We start from the raw sequence: 23,835 nt of genomic DNA, 5'->3' as shown, positions 1-23,835 counted from the left end.
ACACTATTGTCTGTGTTCCTGTGTCCCTGGGTTATGTATACATGCATATAAGTTCTTAGGTTAATCTCTGCCCACCCACCCACCCCTGCCTTCCCTCTGAGATGTGTCAGTCTGTCCCATGCTTCTGTCTCTGGATCTACTTCACTCATCAGTTTATCTCGCCCATTAGATTCTACATATGAGTAAAATAGTGTGATACTTGTCTCTGACTGGCTTATTTCTCTTAGCATAATACTCTCCAGGTCTCACCATGCTGTCTCAAAGGGTAAGAAGTCCTTTTTTACAGTGGCATAGTACTCCATGGTGTAAACGTATGAGAAGATGCTTGATATGATTTCAACCTTCTTGAACTTGTAGAGACTTGTTTTGTGTCCTAACATGTGGTCTGTCTTTGAGAATGTCCCATATGCACTGGAGGAGAATGTATATTCCGCAGCTTTGGGGTGAAATGTTCTGTAAATGTCCATTAAATCCATCTGATCTAGAGTATCATTTAGAATTACTGTTTCCTTGTGGAAAGGTTTTTCGGTCTGGAAGATCTATCCAGTAAAGTCAGTGGGGTGCTAAACTCCCCTACTATAACTGTGTTGCTGTCCATCTCTCCCTTAAAGTCCTCCAGAACTTTTGTAACTTTTTTTTCAGCCTATGTTACTCTTTTGTTCTGAGGTGCGTCTCCTGTAGACAGCATACATTTGGGTCTTGTTTTCTTATCCATTCAGCTACCTTACGTGTTTGACTGGAGCATTTAATCCATTTATACTTAAGGTTATTATTAATAGGTACTTAATTATTGCCATTTTATTTCTTTCTGCCTATGTTTCTCCTCTCTATTTCAACTTATTACAATAGTCCATTTAACATTTCTTGCAGTGCTGGTTTGCTGGTAATAAACTCCTTTAGGCTTTTTTTGTCTGGGAAACTCTTTATTCCACCATCTATTTTAAATGACAGCCTTGCTGGATAAAGCAGTGTTGGTTTCAGAACATTGTTTTTCATTACCTCGACTACTTCATGCCATTCCCTTCTCACCTGTAGAGTTTCTGATGAGAAATCAGCTGACAGCCTTATGGGAACTCCTTTGTAGGTAACAGATTGCTTTTCTCTTGCTGCCTTTAAGATTTTCTCTTTGTCTCTTTGAATTTTTGGCATTTTAATTATGATGTATCTGGATGTGGGCCTCTTTGGGTTCTTCTTGCTTGAGATTCTCTGTGGTTCCCGAACTTGTGTGACTTTTGCTTGAACAGGTTAGGGAAGTTTTCTGCCATTATTTCTTCAAACAGGTTCTCTAACCCTTACTTACTTTCTACACTTTCTGGTACTTCTCTGATGCAAATATTGTTACATTTCATGTTGTCCCACAGCTCCCTTAAACTATCCTCCTGTTTTTTAATTGTTTTTTCTTTTTGGTTCTCTGATTAAGTGGTTTTTTTCTACCATCTTCTAATTTGCTGACCCGATCCTCAGCTTCCCCTAATCTGCTGTTTATTCCTTCCAGCGTGTGTGTGTTTCTAGTATGTCATTCTTCATTTCCTTCATAGTTTCTATTTCTTTTCCATGTTATTGAGCATCCTATGATTAGAGTATCAGATTCTGAACTCTATATCTGATAGATTCCTGCCTCCATTTCATATAGCTCTTCTTCTGGAGAATTCTTTTGTTCTTTCATTCAGGGCTTGTGTGGGTTTTTTTCCTCTCCATTTTTGCTGCCTGTTTGGATTTATTTCTATGTATTAGGTAGATCTGCTAAAACTCCCAGTCCTTTGGATGGTCTCTGGTGCAGGCCAATGTTAGAGGCTGTTTGTGACTGGCCTTTAGTACCCTGTTTGAAACTTTCCACACTCCACAGCTTGTGACTCCCTCTACTGGGGCTGGGTGGATTTGGAAAGGACCAAGATACCCACCCAGGTCTGCTTTCCCAAGCCCTGGGTCCAGAAGCAAATCAGACAAAGACTCAAAGCACCCAGAGTCTGATTGTTATTCAGTCTCTTAATGAGCCTGAGGCTGTAGAAACTCCACGGAGTGCGGAGTGCGGTGAGAGGTTTTCCAACAGAGTGGGGAAATTGCTTCCCCCCAGGCAAAAGCTACTTGGATGTCTGCCTGAGAAAGATGTCCTCTGCCATATGGGGGAATGGCTCAGCACAGGAATCCAGATGGCTGCCCTCTGAGCTCTATCCCCAGAGGCAGCATCTCTTTATTCTCCCCACACAGCTCTAGTCCAGTCTGAGCTCCCTCTGCCAGAGCCCAAGGTGAGTGGCTGCACATGAAACTTTGTGCATTGGCCCTTTAAGAGGGTGCTTGCATTTCCAGCCCTCTCTCTCTGGCAGACAGAAACTCGGCTGCTTTTCACAGCCAGATGTTATGTGGGCTTTCTCAGTTCTGGTGCTCTGGACCGGGAAGATCAGCTTTGGGTTTTGGCCCCAAAATTCTCAGTGGGAACCCCCCACAGCTGAAATACACCTCCGGACCTTCAGCTGTTGCCTGTGGGAGCCCAACCAACCTTCTTGTGCCTTCCTACCAGTCTCTATGTGGTCACCACTTTTCATCCTTGGTTATGAGGGTGCTCCCCAGCTAGTCTTTTATTGCAGTTGATTATTCAGGATGGTTTTTCTATATTTTAGTTGTAATTCCAGTTTGGAATTACAGTGTAGCTTCCACTCAATCCACCATCATCTTGGAATCCTTTTTTTTTTTTTTTTTTAATTTGTAATGAAAGCAACTTGTAGAAAAAGAATGTGGAAGAAACACCCATTCACATCCTTCTTGACACTGAAAACTATCTTCTTTGTTTGAAAGAAACTCAAGCTAAATGCAAAATAAAAATCATTGAAGTTACCTAGTGTGCATCCTTTTAAAAATATTTGATACTGTACTCACTAAATAGGAGAGCAAATCTCATTGGCTCATATGATAGCAAATCTGGGCTCTGTCAGCCCATCATCTTACTGTTAGTGTTAGTGATTCTGCTAAACCTCAGGGTGACATAACATGACTGCCTTCTGAGTGTCTGAGGACACAAAATAACACTGTGCATCCAGAGAACTCTTCGTTAAAAAAAATGTTAATATCATTTTTTAACTTCATCAACACTGAAAATGTATTCTACATACATGTCAATGGAATCCTTGCTGCTGTTTATACTGTTTTCCCCCACAAAATGTCCAGCTTTATTCAGTTTATCATGAACACATGTGCACCCAACAATATGGCCTCAGAGCATGTAAGATAACTGCTACATGGAGAAAAACATTTATCAAGAATTATTTTTAGAGAATAAATGCACCCTTCTCAAATCATCGGCTTCTGGTATCACTTCCTCATTGTGTGGTTCCAAATTACCCTAGTGAAAGAACGCACCTAATGGCAGCCGGGGCAGGAGAGTTTTACCCTGAGTGCTGACCATAGGAAAGCCTTTCCTACAGTGTGTGGCTCCAGAATAGAAAGGGGTCTGTGGGCTGCACCCAGAAGTGACCTACAGGGACCCTCTGCTTTCCTGTAAGGCAATGTACAGAGCCGCAGAAAGCATTTGAACTGTGTGATGTGGGGAAGGGGAAGAGAGCCCTCTCCCTGGCAGAGAGGAACCAGAGCTGGGCAATTTGGGGTACTCCTGCCAGCAGAGACAGAGACCGGAGCTGCCAGCGGGGCTGATTGGGGACCCCGGCCAGAGAGAGGAATACTCATATGTGGAATCTGAGAGAATAGATTGACAAACAAGACAGGACCACAGACATGGAAGCATGGAACAGACCAACGAATCTCAGAGCAAAGGGAGGAAGGAAGGAAGGAAGGAAGGAAGGAAGGAAGGAAGGAAGGAAGGAAGGAAGGAAGGAAGGAAGGAAGGAAGGAAGGAAGGAAGGAAGGGGAAAGGAAAGGAAAGGAAAGGAAAGGAAAGGAAAGGAAAGGAAAGGAAAGGAAAGGAAAGGAAAGGAAAGGAAAGGAAAGGAAAGGAAAGGAAAGGAAAGGAAAGGAAAGGAAAGGAAAGGAAAGGAAAGGAAAGAAGGGAGGGAGGGAGGGAGGGAGGGAGGGAGGGAGGGAGGGAGGGAGGAAGGAAGGAAGGAAGGAAGGAAGGAAGGAAGGAAGGAAGGAAGGAAGGAAGGAAGGAAGGAAGGAAGGAAGGAAGGGAGGAGGGCAGGAAGAAATTAACCAAAAAACTTAGAAGCTTATATAGCCCATGGACACAGACAATGGACAGGTGGAGGCGTGGGGTGGAGTGGGAGATAGGTGGAGGTGGGTAAGGGAGAAATTGGGGGACATCTGTAATACTCTCAACAATAAAATAATAAATAAATAAATAAATAAATAAATAAATAAATAAATAAATAAGTACAGAGATTTGGACGTATAAAAAAAGGGGGGGGGGGACACCAAGTATAATTGGATCCACCACACAGGTCAAACCCTTGTTAAGGGTGAATTTTACACTGAGGCACCTAGAAGTCACTTGTCCATAATCCTACCGCCAGGAATTGGCGCAGCCGGAATTGAGTTCAGCCTGACAAAGTTCTCGCTCCCACGTCCATCTCTTGTTCCCACAAGCTGCCCTCCTCTGTGGGTGATTCCAGATGCCCGAATTAAACACCTTGCTGGGACCCAGAACCAGCCCTGTGAAGCATTAACCCTCTCACCCTCGCTTGGATGGGGTTGAAGGTCAGGCTTGGGGGAGCCAGGGGTCTCTGCCTTCCGGACCCCGCCCTACAAGACCGCGCAGCTGGGGATGGAGTGGGGTGCACTTCAAAGCCTGATGGAACTGAACAGGTGAAATTTACAATGACGTCAAACTGTCCCCCAAACCCTGCTATCTTTATGGATGTGTGTTTTTTAGCCCCCACCTCTCCCCCCTCTCCTTTCCATCAGTGACCTCAATGCAAATACAAGCGGGATGATTCTGATGGATGCTACAGGTCCTGGACGCAAGTGGGTGACACAATCCGCCCCAGGCACCGGATCCTCCTTCTCATTGGCTGCCCGGAGCTCCTGGGCCCCCTCCCCAGACCCAGAGCAGGGGAATAAGAGGAGCCGCCGGGGCTGCGAGGCTTCGGAGCGACTTCCCAGTTGGAGAGTCACTGCCACTTCCACAGTGCCGTGGACAAACACGGAAGCCGCCACCGTTGTCGCCACCGCCACCGGAGGTACCTGCTGCCAGGTGAGCCCGAGACTCCAGCTCAGCTGTGGGTCCATCTCTCCGTCTCCTCCCTTCCCTCTCTCCCCGCTGCTCTCTCTCGGTCCATCTCCCTGCCAGTCTCAAAGTCTGTCCACTTCTGTCTGGGGCTCTGCGTTACACAATCTGTTGGTCCGCGGTTCTTCCCAAACTCCTCCCGGCTCCCGCTGGACGGTCTCCGGGGGGACTCGCTGCCCCGTCTCCGCGCAGCGCCGCGCTCGGTCCAGCGGACGTGCCCGCCCGGGTTCCCGGGACCGCGCTCCGAGCCCCACCGGGAGCGCCGTCTGCAGACCGCGAGCTCATGGCTGCGTTTCCCGCCTCGCGAACGCCCGGAAACCTGTTGGCAACCTGGGCGAGATCGGAGTAGGTGACAAACGGGCGTAAAAACCTAGGGTCTCAGCTCTAAACTGCAAGACCCGGGCTGAGGCTGAGTGCTTTTTTTTTGCCAGTTTAAGTCCTGGGTTCCGATGAAAAATTCTGCTACATTTGGTTCTTGGAGGGGTCTCTTTGCTGGGTGCTCCAAGATGGTCCTAGACCAAAGCTTGGTGGGTCTTACTGCTGTAGGGGGTGACACCATGTTTTTCTTGCAGAGAGGCATCATGGGCTTCTGGAAGTACTCGCCCTTCCTGGCTCTTGGCATCCTGGTCCTGTACCAGGCAGGAGTCCTCCAGGCAGCACCATTCAGGTAAGAGAGCCCTGCCAGCAGCACACCCCCTCCCACTGCCCCTGGGGTCACACAATCCTGTGGTCTGAACCGTGGTGTGCTGAAAGTTAACAAGGGTTTTACTGCTTTTGGGGGAGAGGGGGTGCATATTTGTAAACCTGCCTATAATGTGGTTGTTATTAAATTTAACATGAGTTCGCCCCGCCGGTCATGGGTCAGTGGTTGAGTGTCCACCTAGGATCCAGGAAATGGCTGATCAATTCCTGATTCCGGGTCAGGGCATAAAACAAAGTCCACAAAATTCCAAGGTCTGCTTGCCTCCCCAGGTCTGTCCTGGAGAGCCGCCCCGACCCTGCTTCGGAGGCAGAGGACGAGCTGTGCCTCATCCTGGCTGCCATGGTGAAGGACTACGTGCAGAAGAAGATGAGTGATGTGGAGCGGGAGCGGGAGCGGGAGCAGGAGCAGGAGACCGAGGACATCAGGTCGGTTAGCGCCTGCCAGAACAGGGCATGCCTTTCTTCCAGTCCTGCCCAGGAAGGCACGCCAGAGAGGCCTTGCAGAGGGTAGGGTCAGGTAGAGCAGTGTCTGAGGTAGGTCTGGAGCCTTTACATGAGTAGGATCTGTGGAGATGCACATGTTGTCACAGGGCTAGGGGGAGCCTAGGATAGCCGAACACGGGGCATGGTGGGTGGTCCCTGTCTCAAATAGCAAGAACAGGTGTCCTAAGGAGCAGGTGAGGACCTCTCGGACAGTGATGCAAACCCTTTTCATGTAAATCAGCATCACTGCTCAGAAGAGAGCCTGCAACACTGCTACCTGCGTGACCAACAAGCTGGCAGCCTTGCTGAGCAGGTCTGGGGCAGTGGTGAAGAACAACTTTGTGCCAACCTATGTGGGCTCCAGAGCCTTCGGCCGCCGCCGCCGTGACCTGTGGGACTAAGCAGCTGAATGACTTCAGGAAGGAGGTGACTGCCCTTGGACAGTTGGATGGGAGGGTGGATGACTAGGTATCTCAGGGGTGCAGTCCACACTCTGCTACTTGCTAGGCTTTTGGACTATACACTATAATGCTGTGTACATCTGAATTCCCAGCAGGCACCTGGGGTCAAGAACTGTGTTTGCCCTCTACTATCACTATAACCATAGACCAGATACCTTCTGAGTCTTAGTTTCCCCATCTGTAAATTGAGGCAACAAAAGCAACCACCTCCCAGTATTAATACAAAGAGTAAATGAGATAATAAATGTCAGTACACACAATTACTAAGTAACTAAATCCTAACTGTTGGTTTTTTTCTTCTAGATCACCATGAAGCTGAACCCTACCTACTTCTTTAAATTTATCATAAAATCAATTGGAGGAATGCATGAAAACCAAACATATGCATGCTAATTGGCATTGAAAAGACTCTGTCTTATTCAAAATAAATTACATTTAACTACATAATAAAGATATTGCAAAATTACCAAGTGTGCATCTTTTTATATTTTCTTCTATATTCAATAAATATGACAGCCTATCTCATTGGCTTATCTGGTAGCAAATCTGGGCCCACTCAGCCCACCTGTTGACATTGGCAATCCTGCCAAACCTCAGGGGGACATGAAATTGCTAGAACTCTTTCTTTAAAGATATTTTGTGTTTTGGGAACTTCATCAAGAGAAAAAAAAAGTAGGGTAGGTGTGGGGTGGAGGGGGTCAAAATGGGGATATCTGTAATACTTTCAGCAATAAATATAAGACTGTTAAAAAGAAAAAGAAAAAGAAAAATGTAGGGTGGGTGGAGGATGGAGGGGATCAAAAGGGCAAAGAGAAGGACATCTGTAATACTTTCAATAAAGATAAATTTAAAAAAAAAGAAAAATGTAGGGTGGGTGTGGGGTGGAGGGGGTCAAAGGGGGAAAAAGGGGACATCTGTAATACTTTCGACAGTAAAAATAAAAATAAAAGGAAAAAATGCGATTCCATACATTTAAAAGGAGTCCCTCCTGCTATTTATGCTGTTTTCCCCCAGAGAGCCTCAGGGACTGTGAACACTTTGTTGACCAGGCTGACTCAAAGGAGGCAAAGGCAACATGCTTGGGATGGGTCTTCAGTATCCTGTACCCTCAGCCTTAGTAAAATACCCCTTGCTGGAATTACAACCCTGACATCTCAAAGACACAATTCACATTTATTTTCAGAGAGTTCCCTAGTCCCCAACTCCTCCTTAAATCAGGTTTGCGCTAACCCATCAATGATGCAAAACCCCCCTCCAATTGCCCCCCCAAACACCCTATAGCCCCCCCCCCCGAAACACCCCATAGCCTGCAAAGCCTTTTTAGAAACAATTTCTTGGAGTTGGAAATGGGATCACAGACTGTCAGACCTAGAAAGGTCATCGGAGGGCCTCCAACCCAACTTTTTAATTCTCCGACACACAGAGAAGGAAAGCACATGGCTTAAGGTCCTGCAGTAAGTTTAACTGAGACACTCACACATTTAACAAACACTGAGAGCCTATTATATTCTTGACACTGTTCAAGGCCAGGAATAAAGCAGTGAACACAATGGACAAAACCGTTACAATCAGGGAGCTGTATTGCAAACTGGGGAGCCCTGGCCAGTGTGGCTCAGGTGGTTGGGAATCATCTCGTGCACCAGAAGGTTGCTAATTTGATTCCTGGGCAGGGCACAGGCCCAGGTTGCAGGCTCCATCCCAGGTGGGGGTGTGCAGGAGGCCGTCAATCAATGTTCTGCTCTCACATTAATGTTTCTCTTGCTCTCTCCCTCTCCCTCCCCTCCACTCTCTAAATAGCAATTAAAACAATCTTTAAAAAATAAAAAATAAAATAAACCTGGGAAGACTGAGTTGATGCATCCTGTGGAATCATACTCCCCATTGGAAGGCTTCTGGGGTGTCATAGGGTATAATGCCTACCCAAGGTAGAAACTTCCCAGTGTCAACATCCCTGGCATCTGTGAGAACTGCTGGTGACAAGCTGCTGAGTGTAACTCCCAGCCAGTTTCACTGATGGACAGTCAGTCAACTGGGGTCATTTAGTTAGAGAAATCAGCCCCTTCCATCCATTCACTCTAGTTGTTTTCTCAGGAGCACATAGAATGATGACCCTGCTCCCATTCCAGCTGCAGTCCACACTGCAGCCCCACCTTTGCCTAAAAGGTAGATCAGACCTTGTCTTCCTTATGCACAAAATACTGCATTGACTCCCCATCTCACACAGTAAATACCTGGAGCCTCCTGCATGCGCCCCGACCTGGGCCGGGGATCAAGCCTGCAAATGAGGTACGTGCCCTTGGCCAGAATCAAATCAGGGACCCTTTGGTCCATGGGCCAGTGCTCTATCCACTGAGCAAAACCTGCAAGGGCTCTCTTCCTCTTGACAACGTTAAGGAAAAACTGGTGATAATAGGCACCCTTGACTTCAGATGGAGCTTCTTTATCATCTTAATAAAGTATCTCCTTTTTTTATTGTTGACACTATTACAGATGTCTCCCATTTTTCCTATCCTTTGCCCACCTCCACCCAGCACCCTTCAAAAGTATCTTTTTATTATGTGCTAAAAGATTTTTCTAAATCATATATTAAGATAAAATTTTATCAAAATATCTTTGGTATCTAACAAGATTATCTAATGGCTTTTCTCCTTTAACTTACTAATACAAACAATACATTCCCAAGTATAGGAAATAAGAACAATTAATATTTTTGAGTGCTTGTTACAAGCCAGGTGCTGTAATAAATGTAATGATTAACTTTTAATCTTTACAACTGGTAGTACAAAATTGGTACTACCCTACACCCCATTTTATGGATGAGGAAACTGAGGTACAGAGATTAAATAGGCTGAACAAAGCCATACAGCTCTCACATTCATCTCAAGGTGCAAACCTGTTCCAAGACTACCTGGCTCCACAGTCTGCTCTCTGAAATCACTATACTGCTTCTTGACAAACTCTGCTTGGTAAAAAAATATGTATTAAAATATACTTCCAAATTCAATTTGCTTGTAATTTATTTAGGATTGTGTTCTACCATTGTTAAGTTTACTATTAGAGCGCTATGCCAATTTTACCAAATAAGGTGGCAAATTTTTAAACTTTTTCTATGTGTTAGATGAGAGTAAACAGCATGAAAACTATCTGAGCCTTAAGCTTGTAGAATTCACCTGTAAAACTTTCTCATGCAGTTTCTTTTATAACATAGTTCTTAATGTTTTTAATTTCTGCCATGGTTATTCTAGTTACAATTATTCTACTTCTTTTATTCTATCTATTCTTGACTTACATATATTTTTGTGAAGCTTTTTTTTCATGCATTAAACTTTTTCATTATACTTTAAAATCTGGTATTCGAGGTTATATCTTCTTTCTCATTCTGGGTGTGGTGTATTTTTCCTTTTCTTTTTCCTCACACTTTTTACCAAAAACCTCTATTTTATTGGACTTTTCAAATGAGCTTTAATAGTTATTTTCCAATTATACTATCCTTCTGGCTTTGGTTTTGGTTTTAATATGTTTTTATTGATTTCAGAGAGAGGAAGGGAGAGGGAGAGAGGAAGATAGAAACATCAATGATCAGAGAGTCATTGATCGGCTGCCTCCTGTGCGCCCCCTGCTGGGGATCGAGCCCCTAACCCGGGAATCCAATGGCGATCTCCTGGTCAATGCTCAACCGCTGAGCCACGCCGGCTGGGCTGGGTTTTAATTTACTAATTTCTTTCCTGCCCACTAAATTGTCTTCTCCCAAATGATTGCTTAAAAGTGAGTTTAGAGCGGCTGTGCCCGGGAGCCGCGCCGTCGCCACGGCGAGCAGAGAGGCGCGAAGGCGGGGCCGGCGTAGAAGTCCCAAGGTCCGGCTGCGGGGAGCATTCTACAACTCAGAACAGGTGGCCGCGGCTTCTGCTGGGGGTGTTCAGACTGTTACGTTAATTCCAGGGCATGGTACTGGCCAGAAATTTCAGCCGCAGTGGTGAAGATTTTTGATGCTGCCGAAGCGTCCATTCGGTGGGAGGAGCGGAATGTCACTGCCCTTCTAGGACCTGGAGGAGGGTGGATGATCCCTCCGGAAGCCAAAGAGTCCATGGACAAGAGCAAAGGGGACCTGAAAGGCCCTTCAGAGGCCCCAGTAGCAGCTGGGCACCCACCCATGACTTTATTGCGACGCAAAACCTTCAACCTTTATGCAAATATCCAACCACGTGTCTCAATTACAGGCTATAAACCCCTTACATTCGAGAGCAGACAGAAGGAGAGGACAGTAGTGAAACGGAGCGTGTGATCATGGACGGAGCTGTGCAAGCATCAAGCTCATCACCGCGGGCGAGCCGGTGCGTCGCGGGGTTCGCCTTTGAGTACACCGGGAGCAATCACCAAAGCAATGTCACCGTCGTGCACAAAGCCAACATCAGACGAATGTCAGATGGGCTTTTTCTGCAAAAATGCAGGGAAGTTGCCCGAAAACTGTAAAGACGTTAAGTGTAGTGAGATGTACCTTGACACCGTAGTACCTCAGTTTCCGAATGTAATCTGATCCGGAAGACCGTTCGGGTTCGGAAACGTTCGAAAACCGAGGTACCGCATGTTTGAATACGGTCTAAGATCCGTCCCAATCGGATATTCCTGTTATGTGAAATTTGTACGGAGACATTCTGAGCGATCTATGTGCTGCACTGGCTGGAGGTCTCGGTGTGACACCAAGCGGGACGTTGGTGCGAACGGGGTCGCGATCTTCGAGTGGGTTCGCAGGACCGCCGCGGACATTGCCGCGTGGAAACGGCCAACCCCGCGACCTCCGCTCAGTGCGGTGGTGATGCTGCGCCACAAGGGGGACCCGAGGACCGAGAATGCCCGCCTGGCGGCAATTAAGGGTGAGGAGAGCTTCACAAAAGCTTTGGGCGTAGCTCAGCGGTTGAGCATCGACCTAGGATCCAGGAGATGGCGGTCGATTCCCGGTCAGGGCACATGCCCGGGTTGCGGGCTCGATCCCCAGTTGGGGGCGTGCAGGAGGCAGCGGATCAATGCCGACTCTCTCATCATTGATGTTTCTGTCTCTCTGTCCCTCTCCCTTCCTCTCTCTGAAATCAATAAAGATATATATAAAAAAAAAAAGATTTGGGAGGCAATACAAAATGCTCAGACTTCGCAGAAGAAACCTATGATCGAGTGAAAGATTCAGAGTAAAGCTTCTACAGGTATTCGCGTCGGTCCCTCCCAAGGCCACCACGTTAAGCTGTATGAGAACGCGCCCTACTCTGTGTGTACTTGGTTTCCTTGTTTCCTGACTCCACTTCTAGATCCAGCCTTTTAACAAAATCTGTGCAGGATTGACCCTGCGTGGCTCCGTGGTTGAGCATCGACCTAAGGTCCAGGAGATAGGGGTTCGATTCCCCGTCAGGGCACATGCCTGGGTTGCGGGCCTGATCCCCAGCAGGGGGCGCGCAGGAGGCAGCCGATCAATGGCCACTCTCTCATCATTGACGTTTCTCTCTCTCTCTGTTCCTCTCCCTGAAATCAATAAAAGTATACTTTCAAAAAAAAAAAAATCTGTGCAGAGGATGCAGGTGAAGTCCCTAGGTCTGCTTTCAAAGGACTTTTCCAAGTGCTTGTTTTGTTTATTAATGTTTATTTGGTATACATTTTTTGGTAAACTCTAAGAGAATTGTATCACTTGTCAGTGTTAAAACAGTTTTTCCTCAGCTGTAAATATGATACAGAATTAATATGAGAAAACATCTAACTTTTTAAAGAAAGTTTTCCTTAGTTTACAAAAAACAGAAATAAAATAGAATATTGACATGAAAAAGGAAAGCTAATTTGGCTGGTCTTTTTCTAGATTTCTAGTATTAAAATAAATTGCTTCCTAGAGGATGTGGTTCAGTGGCTGAGCATGGATCCGTGAACCAGGAGATCAGGGTTCCTTTCCCAGTCAGGGCCCTGACTGGGAATCCAATGGCGATCTCCTGGATCCTAGGTCCATGCTCAACAGTGAGCCACGCCTGCCCAGCCAGGTTGGCTTTTTTTTTTTTTTAGATCAAGTTGTGATTTTTAAAGTAGTCTTTAATATTTTTATGTCTACTTCAATTCAAAAGTTATTTAAAGAAATTTCATGTTTAAAATAATGTTTATTTATTTTTTAATCCTCACCTGAGGATATTTTTTCCATAGCTTTTCAGAGAGAGTGGGGGGGAGAGAGAGAGACAGAGAGAGAGAAACATTGATGTGAGAGAGACACACCAATTGACTGCCTCCCACACATGCCCCGGGGATCAAGCCTGCAACTGAGGTACATGCCCTTGGCCAGAATTAAACCCAAGACCCTTCACTCTGCACGCAGACACTCTAACCACTGAGCAAAACCAGCTAGGGCCAAAATACTTTTTAAAATTATGCTTTAACTATTTACTTCCAGGTATTTTGCACTGAGGTTTGATAACCTGTATAATTTTTTTGCTTAAGATATTTATTGAGATTTTCTGTGAGGCTTATTATGTAATCCTTTCCCATAAATGTTTTAAACATAACAGAAAATAAAATATTTTCCATGAGGTAAAACTTTTTTATAGATATAGATATAGCTGTAATTAAAGTGATTAATTATATTATTCTTATATATTATTTTGACTGAATATTTGATCTTGCAAAAACTAAGAGAGGGCAATAAAGTTTTCAACTATTATTTCATTTCTGTGAATTAACCCTGTTGTACTAAAAATTTTAGTTTACATATTATATAGTTTTTTCTTACTTTTAAAATCAACTTTCATACGCTATAAATTACATAATATAAAATTGTATATCAAAATTATATTTTACTGAAAGTATACCATCAAACCTATGTAACCATCACCACAAAAAATGCTATAGAATATTTTCATCACCCCAGAATGTTCCTTGCTCTACTTTGAAGTCAATATTCCCCAAGTCCCTGCCTCACACAATCACTGATGTGATTTCCACCACTGTGCATTCATTTTTCCATAGATAGATGGATATATTCTCTTGTATCTAGCCTTTTTCACTCAACATAATTTTTGAGAGATTTGCTTATACTGTTTCATATACAGTTTATAATTATTTGGGGGAATTAATTGGGTACTAATTCTCAAGAATTGAGGAAAGCCTGGCCAGCCTGGCTCAATGGTTGAGTGTCGACCTATGAACCAAAAGGTTACAGTTCTATATCTGGTTAGGGCACATGCCTGGGTTGGCTCAATCCCCAGCTACACAGTAATAGATAACTAATATCCATCCAAACCATGATTACCTCAACCCCCAAATCTGGAAAGCATATTGAGTGCAGTTGGCTAGATTTACAACCTGAGTTCAAGTTGGAAGCCACAGTTCCCAGGAGGGAGGCACTGTCACATCTCCTTACCTGAGTTCTCAAGCCCAGATCAAATTAGGTGCAATGGTATAAGCTGCTTCCACTCCACACAAAACTAAGCCCTGCTCTGCATCCTCATTATGGAGTGCTTTCCACCAGGAGCCTCTTTCTCTCCGTGTGCTCTCAATGCTCTCCCTCCTATAGCTACTCTTACACACCATTCTTTCTGCCCCTAACATCCTTTTGTGGGAGGAAATTGTTATGGCCATGTAGACCAGCCCTCATGTTTGAATCTATAACAACCCCCAAGTGGTCTTCTAGCTTATTTTTGAAATGTTGATGTCCCTATCTCCTTAGGTAGCTCATTCTATTTTTGAAATCATTCTGACTCTTAGAAAATTCCTCCAATAGTGAGCAGAATTCACTTTTTCTCTCCTGCTTCACTTGGTTCTCAAGATCCTCATTTTGGGCAGACCTCCCAAGGAGAATTGGCTGTAACTGAGACACACCTCTGAAGCAAGGATTGCTTATTAATTGTTGGGGATTTAAAACAAGTCACATTTTCTTTACTATGAAGTCTCTAGCTGAACTTGGTTTTCTATGAGCCATCTCATTAGCTATATATATTTTAGACAATTATTCATTCATTCTCAAGAATGTATCTGGGGTAGTGGGTTAGGCTCTTCAATTATGAATTCTCAGATACTCCTGCTCTTGGTGAAACTTTTGTGGATATTCCTGTAACTAGCAAATGTCTTGCCCTAGTCTTTGGTAGGGCCCTGAGCCAAGGGCTATCAACTCAGGCCTCATGTTGCCTACTCCGTGTTGCCAGGATGATGATAAGATTGTTTCCATAAAGTAGGGTACTCCTGAAGAGCTTGGCTCATCTGTAGATCTAGGAAAGTTGTATGAGAGGTTCCTTGCCTTCATAAAGATAGTTAACAATCTGCCAGTTTCTGTACAAAACTCTTAATATAGTCCACAAAGCTACGTATGATGTGGAATCTGACTTTTGTTCCCACCTCATTAATCATTTTCTTTCCTTCCCACTTTGAGTTCTAGTTACATTGACATTCTTTCTGTTTGTCAGAATCTGTATAATTAACTCAAAATAAATGAATTTAGGATTTTAATTACATATGTAAAATCCCTTTACTTTTGCTATCTACAGTAACCTAATCATGGGGGTGACATTTGTCATGTTCTTAGATCAGTCAAGTGGAAGGGATTAGCAGTGAGTGTCCACTAGAAGGTTGGAATTGGCTGAGGTCCTTCAAATATGGAGTGATTTTTTTGTTGATACACACACACACACACACACTGATGTTAATCAGTGTTGGAAACTAACGTGTCTGCTATGTCAAAGAATGTCACTATTTGATTTGACGTATCTGGAGTGGGGAGGTTTCTTTGAGTATAAAAGTAACTCTACATTTCTGGGTGTGAAGTGTGGGCAGGCAGAGACCCACAGGTAGATTTTCCAATAAGGTGATCCAATGTGTCTCACAGCATTAAAATTAAAGTAAAATATTGTCATTAACATTTTGAAAGTTTGAAGTTTCAGATCATACCTCTTTCATCTTTTTCTTGGAGGCTCAGAAACCTTTCCAGCCTAGGTCCTTTTCATGATTCATAAAGGAAAATAGTTTGCCAAGTATACCCTCTGTATGTGATTTATAAACATGATATACATCCAAATTCTCTCTACATTAAAGTTATTCAATTTACTCTAATGGCCCTTATATTAGAATTATGTCTATTCATAGCAGACAACACCTGTAAGTCATTAGATTGAATTATAGTTCTTGCTAATTTTCATCATTAAAGACTTGGATTTAGGGACATAGTCCTCTGAATTTTGCAAATCTAACCTAAAATGGCTGTCTCTCGTATTAGAAAATTATAAACTTAGAAAATTATAAGGATACTCAAAATATTTCTCTTATAAGAAAAAAAAGCAGAGGAATGAGCCGATCATGAATGATAATCCTAAATGGTCCATACTGGTCAGCTTCCACCCTCTGATCTCTTTTCCCTATTCCAATCACTATTTATTGGACTTAAGGATACCTGCATAAAAAACAAAATTTCTTGTTTAAACTCACTCATAAGTAATATGCTGAATAAAAAGGCAAGAAGTAGATCCAATAACTCAAAAATAGATAGATGATAGATAGATAGATAGATAGATAGATAGATAGATAGATAGATAGATAGATAGATAGATAGATGATAGATACTTAATGCTAAGGGGTGGCTCTAGGACAGGGTGGAACCATCCATTAGATGTAACAGGCACAGAATAGTAGCCCACAGAAGTGTTTTAATTAAGGTGTTTTAAAATAAAAATTTAATATATTTATAATAATGAATCCAGCCTAGATTATATTCACCTATGTAACAAAACAGCTGTAAAATAGAACTTTTAATATTTTTTATGGAGGAAGGAGGCCATGAAGGCAAAAGTGCCTAAAGCCCACAAAAATAATAATGGGGCCCAGCCAGGCATGGCTCAAAGGTTGAGCGCTGACCTAGGATCCAGGCGATTGGGGTTCGATTCCCAGTCAGGGCACATGCCCGGGTTGCAGGCTCGATCCCTAGTTGGGAGCGTGCAGGAGGCAGCCGATCAGTGACTCTCTCATCATTGATATTTCTCTCTCTCCCTCTCCTTTCCTCTCTCTGAAATCAATAAAGATATATTTTAAATAATAATAATAATAATAATAATAATAATAATGCGGTCTTGGCTTGGGGAGCTTTAACCTTTCTCTATTCGTAATATCCTTCCTGGTCACCACCATCATAAAGCTACCTAATAACATGCAGTATCAGTAAAAACAATGTTATTGCTGCAGAAATACAACTTCAAGACAAGGAGCCTGCCCGCCCTTTTCACAAGATTGCTCCCTGAGCCTCTCACAAATAGCCTCTAAGCTGCTACTGGATGATTACCAGTTTGGGATGACATCAAGTTATACCCAAAATTTATATTTAAAAATTACTAATTTATTAAATAACTTAATGGTCATGTCACAAAATAAAATTGAGACTTTAATTTAGATGCTGCTATCTGCTCTTTGAAAGAATTCATAAAGGAAAGGCTCAATACCTAACCTGTACAAGAACCAAAAAACCACAGTGAACATAAAAACAGCAGTTGTCTCATCTGTTAGAGAAAAGAATCATTATGTAAAATATATTAAAAGTATATTCAAACATATATAAATATTATAAACGCCCCCTTAATGGAAAATGACTGTGGGAGGAAAAAAGAGGGCTCATCAGAAAGTAACCTCCCAGGGTGATCTGATTATAAATTCTTTTTTAAAAAAGATTAGCTGCCTCCTGCAAACCCCCTACTGGGGGCAACCTGGGCATATGCCCTGCCTGGGAATCAAACCTCGATCTCCTAGTTCATAGGTCCATGCTCAGCCTCTGAGCCAGGCCAGCTGGGCTGATTATAAATTCTTAACTGGGCAGGTCATGGTGGGTAGTCAAGCCCCAGGCACATAACATTTCTAGTAAAAGGTCTATCTTTGCCTTAAACAAGCTCAGTACATTGTTATGCATCTGGGTTAACACACCTTTAAAATAAACCTTCAAGAGAACACATAATCTTGTTAACTACCCTGTAATCCAATCCCTGCCGTGTTTTCTCTCACCTTCATATAATCTTCCTTACATTTCCTCCTTAATTTCAAATGCATAAAAGAAATTGCAAAACTGTCATTCTCGGGAGCATTTGAGATTTTGTTTCCTGGCAGTTTCGTCAGCTTGGCTCAAATAAACTCATAAAAATTCTCTACAGGTTTGGGCATTCTTACATTGACAAGGCATAAATTGAACAAAATGTAGATAGTAAACAAACAGGGAAATGTTCCAGGCTGAAACAAAATTCAAATTAAACAAGTGAGGCATGTTTTTCTCTCTATTAACTTGGCAAGGAAGATGTAGTAATAATATGAGCTCCATTGTTTACAGTGAAATTGATAAATATCTTTTTGGCAGTGCATATAAAACAGGAACATGCCAAAAATAAGTAAACAAACAAAAAACCAGGAACATGCCAGTATGTATTGAGAACCATAAAAATTTTCACACCCTTTCACCCAGTAAATTTCATTCATTATAATTTAGCCCAAGGAGATAATTCGAAGGAAGGGCAGATCCCCATGTATGAGGATCTTTATTGTAGCATTCTCTAAAACAGCAAAAATTGAAAACAACCTAAATGTCCAACAACAGGGACAGTGAAAACAGTGGAGTAAATTGCAGTACTTTAACTGAACGGAATATTCTGTAGCTCTCACAATAATAATTATAGAGAATGTGAGACAGTGTGCAGAATTGCTCAAAACACCATTTAGTAAAGTAGAATGTCCAATTATATAGATGCTTTGGTTATAGCTATGTAAAACATGCAAATATGTAGATGTGGGCTACAGGGAGGAAAAAAAAGATTGTTTTCTCCTCACTGTCTTCAAAACAGACCCCACACGGTAAGGCTCCTGCCTACATTTCCAGGTTTAAGCCTGCCAGTCCCCACTATATTCACCATGTCCTAGACACATGGGCTTGCTCTCTGGATACTGAGTATATCCTTCCCTTTGCGATTTCTGTCTCTTCCACTTGGATTGCATGAGCCCTGTATCTTACTGTGTAACCTCTTCTTTTCCTGTGGTTTTAATTAAACGAGTAGCAGTGGAATAAGCAGTGACTGGTCAGTATGGAATTTGAAACAACACATAAGAAGTCATGACTAGCCTGGCTGGCTGTTGCTCAGTGGTTAAGCATCGACCTATAATCCAAGAGATCACGGTTCGATCCCTGGTCAGGGCTCTAGTCCCCAGTGTGTCTCATCATTGATGTTTCTGTCGCTCTCTCCCTCTTACTTTCTCTGAATCAATAAAACATTTTTTTTAAATGACTAAAAAGGAAGGAAAAGTATAGAAAAGATGATGAGAGAAGGGAGTGTGGAATGAAAAACTTGACTGTGACCTGTAGGAGAAACAAGCATTTTTGTTGTTGCTGTTAATCTTCATTCGAGGATATTTTCTCCATTGATTTTTTTTTAAGAGAGAGTGGAAGGGAGGGGAGAGACAGGGAAACATAGGTGTGAGAGAGATACATTGGTTGGTTGCACCCTGCACATGCCCCAGGGGGATGAGGGGGTGGGGTAGTGATCGGGCCTGCAGCCAAGGTTTGAGCCCTGGGCCGGAATTGGACCCTCAGCCTTTCAGTCCACAGGGCAATGACCTAATCACTGATCCAAACCAGCTAGGGCAGAAATAAGCACTTTTATGTCCCTGAGGAAAGATTCAGAAAGAGGGAAAGCTGTGCTATGGAGGACCATGGATTGTGGATTCACTAAAGAAGCAAATTCCTTGAGCACCTTTTAAGTGCAAATTCCCTTTAAAGAGAGAAAATATGTAACTCCTGAGGATTCTGGTTCCCCCTTAGCTTTCTTCTTGTCTATCACTGTGAACTTATGCTCTATTGCAAATATCTCCTTCGCCACCTGATGTAAACTGTGAGCTCAATGAGCAGAGAGCTCATCTCCCCGGGCAGGGAGCAGAGAGAGGTGCTCTCAGAGTATTAGAGTCACAAGAACTCTTGAGTCGGTCTAGGTTCCAATGCCCCATTTAACAGGTGAAAAGACAGGACAGAGGTCCAGAGAGCAAGAGTGACATGAACAGGGTCACATAGACTATTAGTGGCAAAGACAAGCCACAGAAGCACATTTTTCTGAGACCAGCCTGTACTTAGGTGAACAGACCCTCAGGGCTTGTCTCAGCTGAATTTCAGGTGGACTCTCCTCTGTTCTGAGGATGCTGGTTTGCTACCACTTTTCTGTGTGAAATGACAAGGTTTTCAGTTCTAATACCTGCCCCATAAAAAGAGATGCTACAATTGCTGGAGGGGATGGAACACGGAAAAGAGAAAAGGCCGTTATTGTTAAGACAATAATCCTGATTCCCAGGCCACAAGCCAGACCAATTTAATCAGAATGTGGAGGAGGTGGTGAAACCCAGGTATCGACATTGTGTAAAGGCCCCAGGAGATTCCAATGAGAATCCAAGCTTGAGAACCAATGAATTAGAAGTCTCTGGGGGTCAGGCATGAGGACCACCCAGATAGCCCTTGACCTGCCCCTCCCTCCTTATTTTCCATCACCTGCCCCCAGATCCCTGAACCCTGTCCTAGGGCTACTGCTGAAGCCATAGTAGGGGCACACCCCCTAAATTTAGCAATTCTGGTGATCTCAGGATCACCCAGCTGCCCTGGGATTGGCGTGTCAGACAATGGCAGAAACCGCCCTTGCTTCTCGTTATAATTGAATAATTTACTGTAAATAGCCTCCCTTTCCTCCAAATCCCAGGCCCCTTAGCCAAATGGAGGTGAGCAAGGGCTGCCTCTAATGAGACTCGAGAGAAATGAGCTGTCCAAATGATCGGTTGTCACAGCAGCGGCTCAATTAAGACAGAAATACTTAACGCTTCGTGTCTTTCTTATAAACTAACCACTCCTGGGGGTGGTGGGGGAGGTGTGCAGCCAAGAGCCCTGCAGAAACAAGGTTGCAGGGTCCAGGGTGGGATTTCCAATTAGGAAGTATTCCAGGGGAGGTGATGGAAGGGTCTCTCTTGCCTGCTCACTTCCTACATCCCCCTTCCTCTTCCCTTTTTCCTCCCTCTTCTCCCCCACCCCCCTCATCCCTGCTCTTCCCTAGTCTCCCAAAAGATCCTTATTCCTACTCAGATTAAGAGAGACGTTCTCACTGTTCCAAACTCTCACTCAGGTCTCAGGTCTCATCCATCAGTATATGGAAGGATCTGAGGTTAAGATGCCTAATATCAACTGGCACTGGTGCCTTCCTGGGATCTAGGACTCAGAAGAGAAAGGGAGTCATCCACCAGGGAACATTTTCTATGTCCCTAAGCAATTCCATCCAGAGGGATGCGATACAGGGTTATCTTGCTGATTTATCCATTATTAATTCACAAATTTAATAGATATTTATTGTCACCATAAACAAGGTGAGTCACTTTTCTTCTACAACTTGTATACAGCCCAGCAGCAGAGATAAATATGTGTACATGACAGGACATTCAATGTAGCTGAAGTTCAGATGCCACAGAGATATCACCCTCCCCTTGCCAATATGCTCAAGTTTAGGTTCATTTGGCCATTGGAGACCATATCAGTGGCAGTATGCCAGGAGGAAACTTCTGAGAGGAAAGAAAATTGGACCATGGTCGTTCTCCTGGTTGATTTTAGATGTCAATCCAAACACATTTAAAGGACTGAGCCAGAAAGAAAGAAAAAGCCATGGCAATGAGAATGGTGTGTGAGCACCCAGGAGCGGCCTGGACCCCACGGACTTGGCCAGCAGGGAGAAACGTTGCTTCTGGAAATAGTGTGCTGCTGGAAACGGGAAAATCTAAACTAGCAGCTTTATGTGTACACTGGGGGAAATAAAGGAGGGGGGGTCTGTGAGAATAACTCAGCTGTTACAGGAGCACCTTAAAACTAAATCTCAGAGCAGAAAATCTCCTTTGCACTTAGAAATAAGACACCAGTGGCTCCCCATTGCCTAGAACTGTGAGTTACAGCTAAAACAGCCCCACTCCCCAACAGGAAGGAGCATACAGCTCTAGGATATATTAGTCATGCCCAACCTTTAGGTTGAGAAAAACAACCATGGTGACTCACTTTTAAATCATGTTTACTAATGCATCAGAATCATTATGTTGGGGGAAAAAACACAACACAGGATGAGTACCACAAGCCTAAAAAATCAAGTCCACTTGACAAAGAGTACATAGACAATAACAGCCTAATTCCAATCTAACTTTTAGTCTCCTCTCTGACCTCTAGACAGTTTTCTTTCTTTCTTTCCTTCTTTTAAATTTTTATGTGTTTTTATTGATTTCAGAGAGAGGACGAGAGAGGGAGAGAGAGAGCTAGAAACATCAATGATGAGAGAGTCATTGATCAGCTGCCTCCCTCACACCCCCTACTAGGGATCGAGCCCAAAACCTGGAGCATGTGCCCTGACTGGGAATCAAAGTGTAACCTCCTGGTTCGTGGGCCAGCCCTCAACCACTGAGGCACACCAGGCTGGGTGACAGTTTTATTTCTAATGCCCATTCTGCTGGACATGAAATTCATTACGCCTAGAGAGAAGAGAACAGGAGAAAGAATCGCAAGAAATGAGGCTGGAAACATGAAATACAGCAGGTCTTATAGCTCCTTAAAGTCAGCTTTGGATGTTATTCCAAAGGTAACAGAGAGCCAGGGAGGACGGGGAAGCCTATCAGTGACCAGACTGGGTCACCTGGCTGCAGTGGGAAGAATGAGTGAGAAAGGAGTAAGGCACTGACCTCTGCGAGGCTTCCCACCTCACAGGTTTGGGGGTGGAATTAAACAAGGAATTACATACAAATCCCCCGGAATTGTGTTTGTCACGTGACTGGCAATCAGGACATTTTAGCACCTTCCAAAACTGTTCATTACCAACAATTTTACTTCTTTTTCATCATATCTCATTATTCTAAAGATATTTTGGAAAGAAAATACCATTTAAACATTTTAGTGCTAAACACAATAAACAAATATGAATAAGACCTGGGCCCTTCCTTAAGACATATTTACAATGAGCCGTAACATGATGTGATATGAACCATGCCAATGACAAGGGCCAAAGCTCTCAGGGGGCAAGAACTGCATCCCTCACCTCGCTGTCCTTAATACTGGGCACAATATGTGGCACCGTGGATTTCAGTACAGGCTTCTCAGCCAAATGAGGCATGCTCTAGGAGTTCAGAGGACAGAGCAGGAGGCTTAGACGTGCTATAAGTTGAATCTCAGGATTTACTATAGGCTCAATGAGGACTGTGGCTTTCTTTCTGTATGTTTTACTGATATATGTTTGGGATTATTTTCAGTATGCTTTCTGGTGTTTTGGGTTTTTTTTCATGAAAGTTTCTTCTGAGTGACTTTCAAATAAAAATTATCCTAATGTGAAACACTGTATAATAACACGAAAGCATCAAATCTAGACTGAGATGTTTGGTTTGATAATATTAAACTCCTAATTTTTCAAATAAAAAGCTTCGTAAAATGAAACACTGTATAATAACACAAAAACATCAACTCTAGACTGAGATGTTTGGTTCGATAATATTAAGTTCTTAATTACCTATGGTATTTCCATCTGAGTCACAGATAATATGGGGTAAATGTCATTCTCTATCGCTGCCTTCTCCTACCACTTACCTTCACCACTGGCCACCTAACCTAACTTCTAGCTGACATGTGTTTAGAAAATCAGAGTAATTTTACCCTTGGCCTGAGCAATATGCCAGTGAACTGGTATGAGAATCCTGTAATTTCAGGTAAAGTAAATGACAATGGGGACAAAATTAACATTGTTCGCTCTGTTAACATGTGCAGTTCTCCCAGTTTCCGTGCTCATGTATTCTATTTCTGTGGCAAGTTGAAAAATAAGGTGAGTAATCATATTGGCTAGGGGAACACAGCATTATTGTGGGAAAGGGCAAGGCAAAGCTGTTTTATTTCTATGTTTATGATTCTTCAGATTCATCTGGTGGAATTGAATTTGGTCAAATTGGTTACTCTTTCTTAAAGTTTTACTCTTCCAGATGAAACTCATAGCTGCCTGTCCTTAA

At 43.4% G+C, this 23,835-nt stretch overlaps 1 protein-coding gene and 1 pseudogene across 1 annotated transcript; both read left to right on the top strand.

The window, feature by feature from the left end:
• Nucleotides 1-5,754: 5,754 nt before the first annotated feature.
• LOC107546732 (calcitonin gene-related peptide 1-like) lies at nt 5,755-6,759 on the top strand. The gene is made up of 3 exons (XM_016225215.1): nt 5,755-5,840; nt 6,146-6,301; nt 6,600-6,759. The coding sequence occupies exons 1-3, from the start codon at nt 5,755-5,757 to the stop codon at nt 6,757-6,759; spliced, it is 402 nt and encodes a 133-aa protein (XP_016080701.1).
• A 3,710-nt stretch (nt 6,760-10,469) lies between these two features.
• The window catches only part of LOC107546733 (isocitrate dehydrogenase [NAD] subunit alpha, mitochondrial-like), a 44,382-nt pseudogene continuing 31,016 nt past the window's right edge, over nt 10,470-23,835 (top strand).

This window comes from Miniopterus natalensis, chromosome 11 (assembly GCF_054644295.1).
Source record: "Miniopterus natalensis isolate mMinNat1 chromosome 11, mMinNat1.hap1, whole genome shotgun sequence".
NCBI classification, from domain to species: Eukaryota; Metazoa; Chordata; class Mammalia; order Chiroptera; family Miniopteridae; genus Miniopterus; species Miniopterus natalensis.
The sequence above is the reverse complement of the archived record's forward strand: the minus strand, read 5'-3'. Positions and strand labels throughout refer to the sequence as shown.